Source organism: Triplophysa rosa, linkage group LG4 (assembly GCF_024868665.1).
Source record: "Triplophysa rosa linkage group LG4, Trosa_1v2, whole genome shotgun sequence".
Lineage (NCBI taxonomy): Eukaryota > Metazoa > Chordata > Actinopteri > Cypriniformes > Nemacheilidae > Triplophysa > Triplophysa rosa.
This window is the reverse complement of record NC_079893.1, coordinates 27,324,116-27,343,212: the sequence shown is the minus strand read 5'-3', so window position 1 is coordinate 27,343,212 and position 19,097 is coordinate 27,324,116. Positions and strand designations below refer to the sequence as shown.

Below are 19,097 nucleotides of genomic sequence, written 5' to 3'. Positions count from 1 at the left end.
GTGTTATTTGTACGCACCATGGGTCTGAGAGCAACGCAATTTCAATCCTCTATATGTATGTACTGTACACGTGGCAGAATTGACAATTTAGCAGGCTTTGACCTTGACTGAATTTGTCCTTTTCACAAAAACAAATTCAGTTTGTCAGCCCCTGCTTATGGCCAGTACCCTGCCTCAACTTGACTGTTTCTGTGTGATGTTTTACCCTGTGGCTAAGGGGAATTCAGGTTGTAAATGTTGCTTGTCATATACAGTAAATCAAATACTGTACAAAGGGCTGGAAGAAACCTAAAAGAAAAACAAGCGGTCAAGAGGTCATAAGCTAAGATAAAAAAACTAACCGAAAACTGAAGCTTTTCTTTAGCTTTTTTAACATGTAAACATTTGAATAATTTTTCACTGAGATGTCTAATATTTCAGATCAAATTTACATTTTTAACTGTCTTAGTAAACAGCAGTTTGAATACTTTTACCAGAACACAAATCTAACATTAGTAATAGCATTTTTATTATTAAATGTAATCTTTCTGAAATGTCAATAACAATCAGTCAAACGAGAGCTCAATTGTAATTTTTACAGCGTTTTCATTCAATTATGATGGTGCAGATAGCAATTGAAAATGTTGTAATGACAGTAATGAACTGCTGATATGGTGACTCACTAAGGGGAGATTCACATTTCGCGTCTTAAACCGCGCGGAAAACGCGAGCCGCAGTACTTTCTCGTGCGGTGCGCGTGCGGCATTCTGAAAAGTTGAACTATTTTCATCTCGATGCTGCCTAGAAAAACCGCGTCGCTCCCTATTTGTAGGCGTGTCTACATTTAAAATAACGAACTTGCGCGAGCAAAAGACGGTAAATGGGAATCGGGCTTAAGGTGTGTGTTCTTCATTTGTACACCGGTTTCAGACAGAGAGAGAGAGAGGGAGAGAGAGATGTGTGTGGATGATAAGGGTGTCGGTGGATTAATTCTGTATCTTTTAATTTGAATAAAAAATCCTTATAGGTTTCGTACTGCCGTGTAAATTAGTGTCAAACCCCGGCTAACAGAACAATTATGTTCTTTAAACTTTTAGACACCTCACATTTTTAATAGTTTGTCCTTATGATTGTTCTAATATTTTAAACCGTTTCCCATGACCACTTTCAATTAATATGACCTGTACCATCTTCTTAACCCCCGATGGGCTTCGACAAATGCATTGAACGCACGAAAAACACCCCCAAGGCTTATACCATCAAAATTCCACTAAAACTCTCTCTCAGGCAATTCACTGCCATAATAATGATTTTTGTTAGGTGTTTTTGCAAATAAAAAATGCCCTCGGGCTCTCGTGATGTTTCTGTCACAGGCTGCGAGGCTGTCTTGTCAAAACTCGCCTGTATTAGTGGCTGTAGGACAGAAAAACGGATAGATGATATGTTAAGGGGTACAAAGCATACCGGGTCCTGGATTACTCATCTCATTTGAACGTGCCTCCTCGTAAATATAATCGCCTTTTAGGGCACGACTTGATACAGAAGAACCAGCACGCAAGAAAGTAAAGACGCAATTTTCATAAACTGGACACAAGGTAACTTCAAATATATTTTTTAAGTCTGATTTGTGTTGTTTGAAGGGACAGACACTTGCGTTTCGAGTTGAACGAACGGTTTTCAAGCTCAGGTTCAAGTTCACAGACATGATGAATGCAATGTGAAGGGGATGCTGAAATTCTTCGACTGATCTTGGAACAGCAAAGCTGTTCTCTTTAAATAGTGCAATGAAAGAGTGAAGTTTTGACTTGCAATTTGGCTCTCTGTCAGTTTTCTCTGCAATATTCAAAGCATATATCAAATCCATAACGCTCTATTTTCTATAGCTATCTTGAAGCATGTTCAACGTGAATATTGCGATTATGTGATTTTGCCTTCAGGATGCATTTTCTGAGAAGCTGAATGATTTTAGTGCACATAATTTAACATAATGAGTTTTTTGTTCTCTTATATTCATTTGTGGTCACGAGCAGGTATTGTGTTATGCTATAAAAATGATGCTCAAACAACAACAAGGAAAAGGCAGGCAACCACACTGTAATGTAGAACAATAGCCTACACGAGTTAGATGTGTGTTAATCGGGGTTTTGATCCCAGCAGGCCTGTCATACCCATCATTTATGTCATTCGTTGTTATTTAGTTGTATATCATTATATCAGTGAATCTTTTTTGAGAAAATAGCTTAAAGGTGGACAAATGGCAGGTATACACATCATTACACTTTTATGGCTATAATGACAGCTGTTAGCTATAGAGCTGATAAACATTGCTGTGAATATGCGCACATGTGCTGAAGGTGTACGTGGATGGATAGATGCATAAACAGATTTATAGAAATGCAGTGTGCTTCATACTGGAGAAAATGTAACAAAATGTACGTTTTATTAATAATCCTAATATTATTATTAGTGTAAATAATTACATTACAATTAACTATATACAAGTATTGGGTTATCATATCATTTTTGGTTGTTAAAAGAATTAAATATAAACGTCCAAGAAACGTTGAGAATACTTTTGTAGCTTTTAATTACCGCACATGAGTTAAATGTATCATAGGCTACAATCTAGGCCATTTTATCATTTTTATATAACTTTATTTTTCCTTCTTTTTACATCTCAACTGTCAAAATGCATTTTATAGCAAACTGCTTAGAAATAGATTTGAAATGAATTGAATTGAAAAAGTGAATTTCAGAATACTATATGATGAGTGCCAGATTATAGCTTCTGCCTTGAGGATAACTTCAGGTTTAAACTTGTTAGCTCCAGATGTTGTACAAAGGGTGAACATCTTTTTTTATGAGCTGTATTGCACTTGAACTGAGAAACATCAGTGCGCTTACAGAATCTGATTATTAGACATGAGATGATAAAATACAGCAAGTGGTAAGTGTGGATTTACTTATCATTCAATAGTTCTGGTAAAGATACAGAGCAATTGTGCTGTTGTGTTTTTATAGCCTATTGTGTGCATCGACCCTTGTTGTAGGTTGAATTTAGAAAGCGTTTTGCATTATTTGCACTGTCTAGGTGTGAGATATTCTCAAAACATTGAAAGAAAAAGCAAGGTTGAACATATAGATCTTTATATTAAGATGCTTTAACATAACACTTCTTCACTTTATTTATTCTTTGATCACTTTGTTTTTATTAAAGTGCAAAATAAAAGAATGCATTTAGGTTTGCATTTAACTGCCAATATGCTCATAAAAAGTAAATCAATCAAAATCAGTGGTAGATAAAATCATGTGACAATGTAAAGTAAAGTTTTCGATTTAAATTTGTACATTTTAAAATATAATACTTTGCTTCAAAATTTCAGCGCATTTATTTTCTTCTTTTTTTTACTTGCTCTTTGAACAGTTATGTATAGTTCTTGTCTAAGAGAAGTTATTTCATCTTTATTTTGTTTTAAAGTAGTTAACATGGAATGGACAAGCTAACCACAACCAAGATTGTGAGAGTAGAGGGAGGATCTGGAGGAACTGGAAGAGGTGAGTGTGAAAAACGTAACACTAATACATCAAAATTGTGTTTTGTTTTACATAATGATATTTCTTGACTTCAGAAATCCAAAAACATACAGAAACTGTAACCACCACAAGACTGACATCTCTACCCCCAAGTGAGTTACAAATACTTTTTTAACAATAAGTGTTATTTTTTTAAATAAAAATGATGAGACCAAGAAATTAAAACGTTAAAAATGTTCCGTTGACAAACTTGACGTGGTTGCTGAACTCAAACAACTAAACATTGATGTTGCAGCCTCGTTTCTAATTCCTGTGTGCTGTTCGGTTTTTCACCACTAGAGGGCAACAGTAGCTCATCGAGCAGCCAGCAGGTGTTGACCAGCTCTAGTGCTGGAGGTGGTGTTCTGGTGGAGAAGATCATCACCCAGAGCAGTGCTGAAGGAGGCAGCTCCAGGAGTTATATGATATCCTGTAAGCCTGGTTTGTTTTTCAATTCAGTCTTATGCCAAACATATGAAAGTTTGGGGAAAGGCTGGTCAGTCCTAACTAGAGAAACATATAACCAGCTACCACCAGAAACTGGATCAGCTGTATTTTCCAGCATTCATTGTCATCATTAAAGCTATTCTTATATATCCCTAGCCTCCTCATCTGGAAGTTCAGCCACCAGCAGTTCAGGAACAGGGTCTGTGGTTGACACATCTGACGGCTCCTTGTTTTTAACCTCAGGAGCCGCGCGTGAGCTCAGCGTAACCGCCGGGCCGATCAGTAGTTCTATGGTGAAGAGCTCTAGCTCTAAAATTAAAAGCTCTAGCACCTCCACCAACATCCCATCGGTTGCCAGTTCCTCCTCAGCAACTGGCAAAGATCTTTTAACAGGATTCGGATCCTCCTCCGAGTTTGTGTCCGGTTCGACAGGTGGTTCTTTCGGTGTTTCTGGCGGCGGTATGAACATGTCTAGAAGCGGAGGAGGTGTTGGGTCTTCTGCACTCATGTCTGGTGGAGGAGGTTCTAGCTCCATGACTGTGACCAAGTTCAGCGCCTCGTCCCCCACCGGAACGAGGAAAGCTTCAGGTTTGTCTATGGGTTACAGCACAGTTCCTACAGAGAGAAAGGCCAGCTTGACCCATCAGATGGGAGGATATGAGGGTAAGAGTTCATGACCTTTGACCTGTGGGATATTTTTATTTGTTGGTTTTTAATATACAGTTTTAATTTCTGTCACATTTATTCAGGGAGCTCCAGTGGCAATTCTTCCCCGGAGTACACAAAGAAACAGTACGGTATGTTCAGTTAGGCTTTTGTTTTAGGACAGAAATGTAATCTGTGATATGTAATCTGTAACTTGTAGTTTAGTAATCAATCATTCTGTCATTAATGCGTTTTACTTATATTAGCGTACTTTAGCGTTGTTGGTTTCATTTGCAGCTGCAGTTGCCACCAGGGGGCGCACTCAGACGAGAGGTATTTAAATTCATAAACGTAACACGGATCTTTAAAATTAAGAATGTATAACATAATAAAATAACAAACTTGAAACTTCTTCCTTTTAAATCTTGTCGTTGTCTGCGTCTGTTTTTTAGAGAGTGAGATTCGGGCCAGACTGCAGAGCGCCTCTCCGTCCACTAGATGTCAGTGTCGCGCTGCCTTTGTGAACATTTTACGTTGTATTTCGTATAAACAATATTTCGTTCTACACGTATGTTTAGTACGATTTTAATATCGTTTATTATGACGTATTAAAGTAATGTGAAATTTATGGGTGAATAAGGTATAGATGTGTATGTTTAGGGACAGAACTGGATGATGTGAAGAGATTGCTGAAGGGACATCGCTCGGGGAGCATCAGTCCGCCCCGTTCACCCACCAACACGCTACCCATCCCGAAAAAAGCAAGCGTGGAAACACGCCACGAGAGCCATTCAGGTACATTCACACATTGTTTGTTGGGTGTAATGGATAACTAAATTAAAGAGTACTGTGGCAAAATTAATTTTACCGATTTACAGTTATGATATACTAGCCTACTATATATATTTTCAACCATTCTAAATCAAACAATGTTGAATTAAAAGTTTAGGCAAGGTTGCATTAGAAATTTCACTTTTTGAAATTCAAAATTATGCGAACAGAATATATATAGGAATCAGTGTTGGGTGTAACTAGTTACTAAGTAATTAGTTACTGTAATTTAATTACTTTTCCCTTAAAAAAAGTAAAGTAAGGGATTACTCTTATTTGTTCTGTAATTAAATTACAGTTACTTCTGATGTAACTGAATTAAATACCGTGTAATATATACAATAGTGGAATTGACATTAAAATTCAAAATCTAACTTTAAAATGCATGCGTTAATGTATCTTTCTCACATTTGTTATGCAAGACAGTTAATAATTGTACTTTATGTAGTTTTATATTATTTATTTGAATGAATTGAGAGTCGTTTTATGTCTATCCTTGACTCACTTAACTAATCAAGGTTGATATAAGATATAGAAAGTAATTAGTAATAAGTAATTAAATACTTTTTGTAGAGAGTAATTTGTACAGTAATCTAATTACACTATTGAATGTGTAATTAGTAACTAGTAATTAATTACTTTTTCAGAGTAACTTACCCAACACTATAGGAATACACATGCCTTCAAGCAGTTGTGTTAAAATACTGTAAAATCTGTTTTATTATGGCTGAGTCAGTTGTTTCTTTTGTTTTTACTAGTACTTATTAAGGCACTTTCGTGCATTTACATTTTTGTTTATAATTTTGTTTACATGTTTTTAAATAAATAACTGAATAAATAAGGATTTACTTTTTATTGCCCATGTGGTCAAGGCTAATATGGATTTTAAGAAATGACTAGTACTGAGCAATACAATTACTTTTAATTCAGTATAATTTGTAAGTAATGTAAAAACAACACGGACAATGTCAATAGTAATGAATTACTTTTTAAAAATATCTCACCTGCAAAACACACAGACGAGCCTTCAACTCTGCCGTTTTTCTGTCAGGTTATGTTGGCTCAGTTTTGGAAGCTGGATTCAATGGATACTACACCAGCCCCAATAACCTCAGTTATACCACCCTGCAACAGCCCTCATCACCATCAGGTTAAACGTGTGCACGTGATGTGTGAAAGTTGTAGAAATCAAGTTTAAAATAATCACTTGTGTGTGATAATTGCCTGTTTTGTCATTAGGTTTGCAGAATAATTTGTCTCTGGGCTCCTCTGCCATTAGTGGTGCAGGTGATCACTTAACACTGCCCTCTAGTGGCCGCGACACAACAACACACCCAAATATCAATAAATTACTTTAATTAAATATATTAAAATCTTAATATTCCTAACACCTTATGAAAATATAAAATACCTGATAGTGATGACATTGTTCCTCACAGTCTATGGGATGCAGAATAACCTGTCATCATCTGGCGGGGCTCTCATGATTAATGGAGTAGGTGCTGGCCAAGGTAAGCACTCTTTTTTTAATATTTGTAATATGCTGAACAATTCCAGTAAATGTTCTGTTTATACCACCAGGGTATGGAGCACAGAAGAATGTTGGGAGTGCTGGACTGGCTACCACTGTTACTGGTAACTAACGTCAATGATGCAGACAACACAAACGTATAAAAACAGTGAATAATTCCATTTTCTGTCTCATTCACAGCTATTCCAAGCAGCCCCATCACTGCCGACGATGTGTTTGTGAAGGATGGCAAGTTTATTGCAATTGGAAAGGACAATGTTGCAGCGAAGAAAGAGACCGAGAGATTGGTTATGTCAAAAAACACCGGGAAGCAGTTTACTACTTTAACCACCAGTGCTGGACCAGGTAAAGGACACCAGTGACCAGATATTGTACTTTAGAGTATAAGTTATTTATTATATAGCTTCATTTACAGATTAAAATATAACTGAAGTTGTTGCCTCAAGTGCATTATGGGTAATGGAGTTTCAATCATGCATTATGATGCAATGCATGCATTATGAATACATCTTATTGATGAATACTTATTTCATTTGTATTAAATACATGAAATGACAACTGAGATTTTAATTTCGACAGATGCGTTTTCTGAAGATTCATTTAAAAGGGAGAAAAAGATGATCTCCAGCACCATGGAAACCACCACCACCACAGGTGCATTGAGTTTTAGTCACTGAAAACTTGCTTACCAAAATATGGATTCTCTCTTTAGACATGTTCAATAAATGATCATTTCTGTGATTTTCAGCTTCAAAAGCGTCAACAAAAGACAAGGCCACCTATGCAGGTAGATGTTTTATACATTGTAATTTATTTTTGCAGTTGTAAATTTTTAAGTCAATATTTTAAATGTGGACAAATTTAACTTAAAATCTTATAAAAATAAGTTCGGTATTGCCTATATTATTTTGATGAATTTATAATTTAATAATGTAAAAATAATGTTTAAGGCAGCAAAAAATTACAGAGTAAAAATACTATATATCATTTTAATATTAGATTATTATATTATTATTGATAGGTAGTACACTGAAAAAAACAACTAGTTCAATTTACTTGATTAATAATATTATTTTAATATTAGATTATAGATTATTATATTATAATTGATAGGTAGTACACTGAAAAAAAAACTAGTTGGATTTACTTAATTGTTTTGTGTTAATTTACTTTTTGTAAGTTTTAAATTGTACATATGCTGCACATTTTTGTACATAGTAAATTAAAGTTTTGTTCAATTTACTTAAAAAAAACTGTGTGCAGAAAAAATTGAGGCAATTAATTAAAAAAACTTAATTCAATTAAACAAATAAACACAAAAAATTAAAGGTTTTTTTCAGTGTATATAATATTCCTGGCTCCATGTACAATATGAAATTATTACTGAAAATTTGATTTCAACATATTATTGGTGAACTTGAACTTCGTCTGGATGTGTGTGTTATTGGTCAAATTTTGTTTGACAGAGATTCGCAAAGACGAGTCGGATGACGCAGCGCTGGGCGGCTGTTCCTGCTGTTCATGGTGGAAGTGGCTTCTGGCATTGATCTTTGGTCTTCTTCTTCTTCTAGGACTTCTCTGTGGTCTCATTGCACTGGGTACATTTACTGAACTTTGACCGGACAAACACAACTACATAATAAGAATCGACAATGTTAATTTGATGTAGTGAGTAAAATATATAACTGTCTCTGTGTTTAGCTGAGGAGGTCAGAAAGCTGAAAGCTCGTGTGGACGCTCTTGACGGTGGAGGGAGCTCTGCCCGAACTTCCCGTTTATTTTCATCTTCAGCCATGAATATTGTGGATCCCCAAGAGTCGTCATTTGCCGAGCGTGTCCCTGACGTCCGATCTGATAACACTATAAAACTGGGCTCGGAACCCACTCCGCAGGATGTGGTTTTACAGAGGACCGTCCAACAGATTCTTAGATCTGAGCTGCAGTCTGACACTGTCAGAGGTATTTACGGTATCTACCATGAATTTATATATTTTACATGCATTGAACTGTATATGTAATTTTGTATTGTTCTATTTTAGTGTCATTGGCATCTTCACTTAAGGGGGAGCGAGGAGAACCTGGGCCTAAAGGTATTTTTTTAGATACGTACACTGATGAAAGGAATAGTTCACCCAAGAATGAAAATTCTTTCATCATTTATTCACCGTCATGTCATTCCAAACCTGTGCGACACTAAAGGAGATATTTTGAAGAATGTGTGTAGCTAAACAATATTGGCCCCCATTGACATTTCTCAAAATATCTTCTTTTGTGTTCCACAGAAGAAAGAGTCATGTAGAAGGTTTTATCGACACGAGGGAGAAAAAATAATTTTTATTTTTGGTTGAATTATCCCTTTACATGTACTGTGAAATAAATGTTGGCGAGTTTGCAATACATATCCATTTTCATTTAATTCTAGGTGACCAAGGACCTCCTGGAGTGAAAGGTATTTTTAAAGATAATACAACAATGTGACATTCTGCATTGTGTACGTACATGTAAAATACATACATGCAAAAAAAGATGACTGCTCTCTATGATTTTAAAGGTGAAGCAGGATTTCCTGGAATTCCAGGTTAGTAAATTCTGTGAATGTATATATGTATTTATTTATTATGTACTTATAGTTGTAAAATGATGCTGTATTTATTGCTTCTATTAATCATACAATGTTATTCATTTCTGCTTCATTTGTTCTTAAACATTTGACAAAAGTATTATAATATTACAGTAATTCCTACAAAAATGTGGAGAATAGTATAAAAATAGTCTCTATTAGAGTAATAGATTTTGTTGAAATTAATTCACTATTTCTCAGGTCCTCCTGGTGCCATTGGTCACCCAGGACAGGGAGGTTCTCGAGGACCCAAAGGAAGTGCAGGTATGCTGCATGGTTACCATTAGAGATACACCGATATATCAGCCACTAATCGGTTTTTGCACTCTTGGCTATTGGCCAAATATATGGCTGATATATATCCTGTCAATCAAAAGAGGACAGGAAAATGCAATGAAAATAATCTTCAGAATTTTGTTCATTCGAAAGTATAACCACCAAACAATTGGTATCGGTGGAGAAATGTAGTATCGGTGCATCTCTAGTTACCATGACAACCGAGGACAGGTTTTCTAACTTGCACGTATCCACACCTGCACGTGTGTTTCATTCGCAGGTGAATCGGGAACCGACGGTTTACCCGGACCAAGAGGTCGGGAGGGACCAGTGGGGCATAGAGGTGAACCGGGACCTTCAGGAACTGGAGCGAAAGGAGATAAAGGTGACTGCTGTTATGTGTGTGGCCTGTAGACCACAAATGTAATAATAATCTTGCTAATTGTTTTGCGTGTGATTCACAGGCTCATCTGGAGATGTTGGTGCACCGGGACCAGCTGGGCCACCAGGCCCCTTGGGACCCAAAGGTGATGTGCTCACATAAACAAAAGGCATTAAAGCAAGAGACTTTGCAGAAGCACATTATTTTCTCCCTTTTAGTAGCAAACAGTTACTTAGTGCACATTTAACATTGGACCTAATTTGAACACCAACTGCTTCATCACAACAGGTGAGACGGGTGGCCAAGGTACTCCAGGTCTTCCAGGAGCTCCTGGACCCCAAGGCTTCCGTGGAGAACCTGGTGATCCTGGGTCTAAGGGTAAATCCTAAATTCCTTTTATAGCATATGTTCATTTAAACAGTTGTTTTTCATTCGAAAGTTTATTTGTGTTCATTCTTTTCAGGAGAGAAAGGGCCAACAGGCCCATCTGGTGCTAAAGGTGAATAAAGCCTTGTTGCTAATAATGCAGATGCTTCTTGAGGTTCTTTGTGTTTAAATGGGTATTTTGTTTCTGAATTAGGTGATCTGGGAGAGCGAGGACCGCGTGGTAACACTGGTGAGTTATCGCACATGCTGTATAGCTATAGCATCTTACATTTAAGTCATGAACATCATGAAATGTTTTGTGCGGTCAGGTGAGCCAGGTCAGGTCGGACCGGCAGGACCTCCCGGTGAGAAAGGTCCTAAAGGATCAGCAGGTACGTTTCAACATAGACCTAAGGAAATGTTTACTTTTAGATGACAGCTTTCACAACGACCAAACCAAAGGTGTAGTGTACAGTATACTATACATCATCTATGCAAATTTATCACAATTATTTTTATTTCTATTTAACACCTTCTCATTAAACATATGACTGTATAAATGCCACTATTGTATTATATTGAATATTCAACAGGTGCACCTGGGCCCGATGGTGTTAAAGGCATTCGAGGTAACTAAGAAATCATGGAGAAACTTCATTCTACGTTTATCTACTCCAGCTTGCGTTGGGTAAATCTGTTCATTCTGCTTTCATTTGGATTTTAGGGGACCAAGGTCCCATCGGGTTACCTGGATCCCGAGGACCACAGGGACCTCATGGAGATGTGGGAATACCAGGTATAAAGGACAGATTTAATTTGATGTCATTTTAAAGAATGGAGGTTACGTATAGGTGCTGACGTATGATTTCATCTGAATGTCTACGCAGGTACACCAGGACTTCAAGGACCCCCAGGTTTCATTTTATTTTTGCTTTTAGATGCGTATAATTTACAATTATATAATTTTACTTATTTTTGACTATATTTGTTTACTTTTTAATAAAACCACAAAACACTATACAGTTTTTTCTACTTATATTATAATGTAGGTTTACCAGGCACCCCAGGCCAACCAGGACCTAAAGGTGAAATTTTGTATTATTGTCCTATAGTTTAGTTGAAAAGGTTAACACAGGTCTATAGAGTGGTTCAATGTAATATTTTAACATGACATTACATTTTGTTTTGGTGTTAGGTGACACAGGTGAGCCCGGAAGAGTTTCTGCAGGTGAGAGATTTTTGAACTCCTATCTTGGTGTGACTGTTTTACTGTAACCACTCTTCAGCGGCTTATTCAATTCTGGGTCTTTTGTCTGTGATCTTTTTGTTTCTCGTCCCCCCAGCTGGTCCCAGTTCTAACATTGTGGGTATACCTGGACCACCTGGACCTCCTGGAGTCCCAGGTCCTGCCGGACCACCTGGGCTATCAGGTGAGGTCATGGAGTTATAAAATATCTCTAGTTTTTAATTCGAAGTTTAATACCGATATGGAGAGTTTATTTCCAAAAAGAGAGAAATCCGTTTAAAAAAAATTTTTAAATCATGTTTTATATTGTGCATTCCATTGCAGTTGGTTTAAGCCATAATAAAATACAGCTTATTAACACAATAAAAGCATGATAATATTAAAAAATTAAAAAACGGAGTTATCTCTTTTTGGAAAGAAACTGAATGTATTCATATATTATTTGTACTCATAAGCTTTTTTTGGACCTCAGGTCCCATTGGCCCTGCTGGTCTACCTGGTTCACCTGGTAAGATTTTGTTTCTCAAAACGAAAAGAGACTGAAACCATAAAACTGGTTTACCAACGCTAAATGTCTACAGGTCCAAAGGGAGATTATGGAGAGAAAGGACAGGATGGAAATCCAGGCATCGCAGAAAGGGCTGTTCCTAAACCCGGCCCACCTGGCCCGCCAGGGCTTCCTGGGCTTGATGGTAACCCAGGTACATATTCCTTTCATTCAGTATCGTCTAATTCCGATATTTATTAAAACATTTATGTGCATGTAAACACATCGCAAAACCTTTCATACATGTACCACTTTTCCACAGGTTTTGGTCAACCTGGACCTCCCGGTGAAAAAGGTGAACCAGGACGCTTTGTACCCACCTCAGGTAAACTTCATATGGTTTGCTTCTTCAAGATTAAAAGATGAGAATAAAAGATTCACACATATGTGATTGATCAACCAGAAACCTTCTTTGCCGGACCACCTGGACCTCCTGGACCTATTGGACCAGAGGGATCACAGGGTAGATTCAGTAACTAAGAAATAATATCATTTGTTTTAGTAAGACATCGAGACCCTGCGATTTTAAACTGTTTGCGTTCTGTTCAGGTGAAATTGGCCTTCAAGGCTTCCCTGGTAAGGTTACTCATACAGATATCACATAGAAATATTACAGTACAATCTGAATTGTATGCCAAGCATTTGTACCTTCCTCACTTTTTTCCTTTTTTCACTTTTCAGGCCAGCCTGGATTCCCGGGTAACCCTGGAGAACCTGGGATCGGTTAGTGTTTTTATTTTATTTTATTTTCAAAACAAACTAATTTAACTTTATTTTGATTTTTTTAGTCACAGCATTATTTCTATTATATTTGTGTTTTACCACTATTTTGATTAATTTATTATTATTAAAGACTTTCTGAATTGTAGTGCGGGTGCCTGTTGTATAGTAGCTAAAAATAAATATAAAAAATATATATTTTGAAAATAATAATCAGCAAAACATAAAAATAGATAAATATATCTTATTATACCAGGTATTCCAGGACAGTCTGGACCACCTGGACCACAAGGTCCACAAGGACCTCAAGGACCAATGGGTCCTTTGGGGCCGGAGGGGCCGAAAGGTAAAATAAAATGATATCTATGTTTTTCATTCTAGTGTGTTAAAATAAAGATAGCTAAACATTTGGATTGAACACATTTTTATAATTTTATAAATAAAGGTGATGCTGGAGTCCCAGGGGCCCCTGGCATTCCCGGATATTCCTACGGTAGGAATCATTCACGGTCATTCATTTCTACCAACACCGTTGGGCTGTTAAACCAAGTTTCTTGAGTGGTTTAATATCATTTGTCTTTGTAAGGAGGAGGATCCAGCGGCGTTCCGGGACAACCAGGTCCACCTGGACCCCCAGGGTCTCCTGGATCTCCAGGATCCGCTGGTGATGGCTCACCAAGTGTTTTTCAACAGGTTTCAGACTATCTCCAAAGTAAGAAGGAGGATCCTTTGATTTAAAGGTGCCATGAATTAAAACCACAATTTTAACCTGAGCTTTTGTTACATAAGAGGGAATTGTATTCACGCGAACATCCTGTAAGTGTCAGAACTGAAAACGCCCTTGTTACTGAGATTACAACTGTTATTGACACCAGGCCCAGCGAACGGCAGGTTCTGGAATGCACCTATCTATGACATTGATAGGTTGAACACCGCCTCCACAGGAGAATATCAACGACTACTTCTCTAGCCCCGCCCACTGATTCGCGCATGACAATTCTGAAGTAACACAAGTGGCGCGGAACCAGATAGAGCGAGCAAGATCGCAAAATATTGTGCAGTCAGTGCCCGGTTGTGGAAGAACACAGTCGCTGCTTAACCTTCCTTCGTATTCCGACATTAGTAATGCGTGGTTGAAGTTTATTTTTAAAGACGTTCCAGCTCACGTGGGTAAAACATTACCGCGGATTCCTTTGTGAACAAGGCACAGGTCGACGCTGGATTGGCGGAGACTAAAATTAAAAAGCAGTGCTGTGCCGTCAATATTGGATCCGATAGGAATGGCACAGCAATCATATGTGAATACAACATTTTTGTACTATGCGTCACTATTGCTATGTTAGAGATCGCTTGATATGCCCCGAGCACTATTCGCACGGGATTAGTATTACCTGGGGACCTCTAGTCATTTGTAATAATTGCAGAGGTTGTCTGTGATCTTAATCCAGTGCGAATCGGCATCTCTGTGATTTGTAAAGTAAAAATTCCCCCACAAATTACCTACCATATTTTGACAAACACCGAGGTCCTGTGATAATATTAGTCTTGAGCGAATCTCTGTTATTTAGCGGGCTCATATATCATTTTTCAAGGTTTTATCCACCGTTTGTGAATAATGGAGACTGTTTTGAAGTGTTTTGGTATTATTTTGCGTGCTGGGTCATATCCATAAATTACCGAGAGTCTCCCGTTTGTTTATTTATCATGGAAACTCTCGTAACATTTGAGACCCGTGATCTTCTGTCCAGTTCGCGATCACGGGTCTCAAATACGGTCATATATCATTAAACACCATACAACTATAGGCTATACAAACTATGCGCAAAGCCTTGCCATCACATACGGGAAATAAGCAGAGGTGGACGAAGTACACAACTTCCTTACTTGAGTGAAAGTACAGATACTACTGGTCAAATATTACTCCACTACAAGTAAAAGTTGTAAAGACAGATTCTTACTTGAGTAAAAGTACAGAAGTACGTGCTTTTAAAAGTACTCAAGTATTAAAAGTAAATTTCCTTTATGTCAGTTGTGCATTGTTTTATTGTCGTATACCTTATGCCTCTGAAGCAACCTACTGAATACACTGAGTAGCTCACAGTATCAGTTGTATTAAAGGAGTAGTTCACTTCAAAATTTGCCCCCATTGACTTTCCATAGTAGTTTTTATTCCTACTATGGAAAGTCAATGGGGGCAAATTTTGCAGTGAGCAACTCCTTTAAGAGCTTTATATGTTTAGCACATATATGTTTAGTTTAGATATAATCCTGTATGATCATTTAGCCTAATTATCCTCATTAGCCCCCTAGGCCTATATGTATTTATGAGCAGTGTTCTTTTATTTTGTATATTCCCTTTACCAGTTTTAGCAGCAATTTACCAGTAAGTAGTAAGGTTCTTGTAAATAGTAAAGTGTAGAAGCCATGTGTTTGTTGGACTTATTACCATTTGTATTACCATAATTTAACTACAAACATAAACTATAGCTAGTATAATGAAACTATGGTATTTTTAGTTGCTGTGGTTTTACTAAAGATTATTAATTGGAGTATGGTTCCTATATATAGAAAATGGTAAATTTGTGGATACTGTGGTTTTACTGCAAATACCATCCCTGCTGAAAAAAACAATGAATTTTTGAATTAGAATGAGATTTTTAAATTAAATTCCTCTTTGTAGTGTGTTTTGGGTTTTATTCCAATAGGATTTACCATCCCATCAATAGAATCCATCACAAACAACTAGACAACAAGTATCCATAGTACAAGTCCCATTATAACCATTAAATCCATTACATTTTATGTTGTATTTTGGGCAGGGTTCTATTGTTTTTATTTCAACAGGAATACTTCAACTATAGTTACTTCAGTAAAAACATCATTCATTCTCCAAATCGCTTTAAATGATATAGCAGCAGATCAGAAGTTAACACGCACGTGTAGCTCAAGGTGTATGTGATGCTTATTTACCGTTTAGCCGTTATGCCGATCATTTTCATGACAATGTTTCTACGATCTTTGACTGATCGTAACCCACAGATGATTACACCACACTTTAACATGTGCCTTTTTCGTCTTTTAATGTTCTATTTGTCTTTTTAGAGCACTATCAATGGTGTAGCAGCGCCTACGTTTACATTAGTTTAGCGGGGAAGATCCCAGAGTTGCCAGATTTCCGTTAAAAAACTGCCAAATGGCCATTCAAAGCTTGCCGGAAAACGGCGAGCATAGAAAAACTGAAATACTTGGCAACAGTAAAAGGTCCTGGCAGATCGCAAGCCAGATAAATTGCGCACACAGGAAACCCCGCTGCATAGAAACCATTTTCTACTTTTGGACCTTTTTATAAATGTAGTGGAGTAAAAAGTATGATATTTGTCTTTCAAATGTAGTGAAGTTAAAGTACAAGTACTCAGAAAAAATAATACTCAAGTAAAGTACAGATACTCAAAAAGTGTACTTAAGTACAGTACTCAGGTAAATTTACTTCGTTACTGTCCACCTCTGGAAATAAGTCAGTAAATTTGAATAAAATCATCCCGTGCGAATGCGCCACATGAAATACAGATGTGGTGGGGAGGTAATTCATAAATCACACGAGGTCCCCAGATAATACTAATCCCGTGCGAATAGGGCGAATGTGTAACCTAATTGTGTATTGTCATTGTGTTAAATGTCTGTACTAGAAGCTTCCAACACCAAAGAAAATTCCTTGTGTGTGCAAGCACACTTGGCAATAAAGCTCTTCTGATTCTGATTCTGATTCTAATGTTACGTTTCTAACCAAATTCACAGAAGGCTCCAACTAAGTTTCCTACGCAAGCTGCTATCCAATCATAGCAGTGGGCGTTTACTTCCAAGTCTTCAATGCGGCAGGCACATTAAAACCGATCGTTTGTTGAGTCGGCCTCAAAACCCGGGTAGAAAATAGCCTATTACTTATTGATTTTGATGTTTTTGAATGTAAAAACAACGCGAACGTCATAAGTAGACCTCATACAACAGTATAAAACAATAAACAAGCCCAGTTCATGACACCTTTAAGGATCAAAATGTCACAGAGACTCTTTTTGACTCGATCCAGTTAGCATTATTATGTGTCTTTTTTAGGTGAAGGTATTAGAGAATACCTTGCCGGACCCCCAGGCCCACCCGGACCTCCTAGCTCAGCCTCTGAAGATGTTCTTGCTAACCGTGTCATCGACTACCTTCAAAGTAAGTGTATAAAATTTAAATGGTAGATCGCAACATTTTGATGGATCCAAACCTTCTTTGGTTACACGCAGGAGATGAGGTGAGACAGTACCTGATTGGTTCTCCCGGACCGCCGGGACCCCCAGGTGTCCCAGGTGGATATGGATTTAACACACAGGAAGTTGCTGGACGAGTGCTCAGGTTAATGAACGGTATGTCAGATGTGCCCTTGACTATAGATACAGACCATTTTCTAAGAGTATAAAAATCAGATTTTCTACCCAATTTGTATCAACCGTTTTCTATAGATGCTGGTTTAAAAGGTGTCCCAGGACCTCCTGGTCCTCCAGGGCCTCAAGGACCCCCAGGATCATCTGGAGGACTGGTGTCATATGCCGCAAATGAACACCAGCAGGACATCCACGCAGAACGTCAAGAGTATCACAATCGTAAGAAGTGTTCAACTTTCGACAGAAATCTTAAGTTTTTGTGCTGGCGTTTTGCACGCTTAAGTGCTTGGATTTAGCTTTGAAGCTTATATAAATTGTTGCTTGTTGTATATGGAGGGCTTTTTTTTAAAGGTGATTATTTGGTTGGATCTGTCGCAGGTCCATCAGGCCCAGATGAGCACTTGGATTACTCAACCATTGCTAAACACGTCTCAGATTATATTAGATGTAAGTGAACCGATTCGATTTTATGAATGACAAATGACACGATACAGATACAAATTCTCCATTGGGTCTCATGTGTTTGCATTTTTTCATGTAGCAAACGGTCTGTTACGGGACATGGTTGAGCAGGGTGGTTTCAAAATGATTCCAGGTCCACCGGGACCCCCTGGACCTCCTGGATTAAGCGCAGATTTCCGCTACGCCAACATGACTGAGATTGTGGACTTTATCAGAGGCATGACATTTTTTAAAATAATAAAAGAAAGAATTATGTTTAGGTGAAACTTACATGACTTAGCTTTCATTTTTCCACAGAACAAAAGATGATTGGACCACCAGGTAGACCAGGGCCAATGGGGGTAGTAGGATACCCTGGACAGAGAGGAGAGAAAGGTACATATCCTACTAATGACCATGCCCGTATGAAATGTGTTTGTAAATATTTGTAATCGTTTTGTTAAATTTCTTGACATTTTATCACAACAAAGATAAAGTTATTCCAACGTCTCAAAAAGAGAATTTATACAACTTTACATGAAAATTGAACCCTTAATATTCCTTGACTGGTTATAAACCCATGATCTCATGTTTGGCGTTTCGTCTGCATTGTAATTTCACTCTAGGTGAAAGAGGCTTTCCTGGTCTGCCAGGACTCCAAGGCAATAATGGCATGAGAGGAGAAAAAGGAGAGAAGGGTATGCTTTACTTTCACATACAGTATCTATGTTAAAACGCAATATACTGTACATAATATGCTTTTATAAACCTATTCATTTATTTTCACAGGTGATGCTTCATATATAACTCGAAGGAGGAGGAGGAGCACAATAATTTAGACAGATGACAACGTCATGCAATTCTTTTCCCACTTGGACCCACCAGGGTAGCCATTTTTAATGCCTGATAAAAACCAGGGTGTGTTCAGAGAATGCTTGGAAAGCACATTAAAGGGCTAGTTCACCCAAAAGGGAAAATTCTATCATTATTGACACACCCTCAAGTTGTTCCAAACCTGTATAGGTTTCTTTGATATGATTAACACAAAGGAAGATATTTGGAAGAATGT

General features: G+C 37.5%; 1 protein-coding gene across 2 annotated transcripts; it reads left to right on the top strand.

Moving 5' to 3' along the window:
* Nucleotides 1-1,403: 1,403 nt before the first annotated feature.
* Nucleotides 1,404-19,030, top strand: col17a1a (collagen, type XVII, alpha 1a). Of its 2 annotated transcripts, none has more exons than XM_057330647.1 (51): nt 1,404-1,574; nt 3,458-3,534; nt 3,609-3,665; nt 3,853-3,984; nt 4,156-4,662; nt 4,749-4,796; nt 4,942-4,977; nt 5,097-5,144; nt 5,305-5,439; nt 6,527-6,625; nt 6,715-6,762; nt 6,915-6,986; nt 7,057-7,110; nt 7,187-7,351; nt 7,586-7,660; nt 7,755-7,793; nt 8,473-8,604; nt 8,708-8,965; nt 9,046-9,096; nt 9,429-9,455; nt 9,558-9,584; nt 9,828-9,890; nt 10,183-10,287; nt 10,367-10,429; nt 10,573-10,662; nt 10,748-10,783; nt 10,865-10,900; nt 10,980-11,042; nt 11,244-11,279; nt 11,375-11,446; nt 11,538-11,564; nt 11,700-11,735; nt 11,846-11,878; nt 11,994-12,080; nt 12,369-12,404; nt 12,478-12,597; nt 12,706-12,768; nt 12,847-12,906; nt 12,993-13,019; nt 13,125-13,166; nt 13,420-13,509; nt 13,609-13,656; nt 13,750-13,875; nt 17,274-17,378; nt 17,450-17,569; nt 17,666-17,806; nt 17,966-18,034; nt 18,129-18,266; nt 18,347-18,424; nt 18,655-18,726; nt 18,818-19,030. In XM_057330647.1, exons 2-51 carry the CDS (start codon nt 3,471-3,473, stop codon nt 18,865-18,867), a joined length of 4,206 nt encoding a protein of 1,401 aa, XP_057186630.1. In that variant the 5' UTR covers nt 1,404-1,574; nt 3,458-3,470; the 3' UTR covers nt 18,868-19,030. The 2 variants fall into 2 exon arrangements, with proteins under 2 accessions (XP_057186630.1, XP_057186629.1); XM_057330646.1 differs by lacking the exon at nt 1,404-1,574 and adding an exon at nt 2,815-2,926.
* Nucleotides 19,031-19,097: the final 67 nt, after the last annotated feature.

Bases quoted from the DNA above. Each gene is read 5' to 3' on its own strand.
- col17a1a (XM_057330647.1), top strand. From the start codon at position 3,471: ATGGACAAGCTAACCACAACCAAGATTGTGAGAGTAGAGGGAGGATCT. The intron at 7,794-8,472 runs GTAGATGTTTTA...TTTGTTTGACAG, and splicing joins AGACAAGGCCACCTATGCAG to AGATTCGCAAAGACGAGTCG. The intron at 8,605-8,707 runs GTACATTTACTG...CTCTGTGTTTAG, and splicing joins CTGTGGTCTCATTGCACTGG to CTGAGGAGGTCAGAAAGCTG.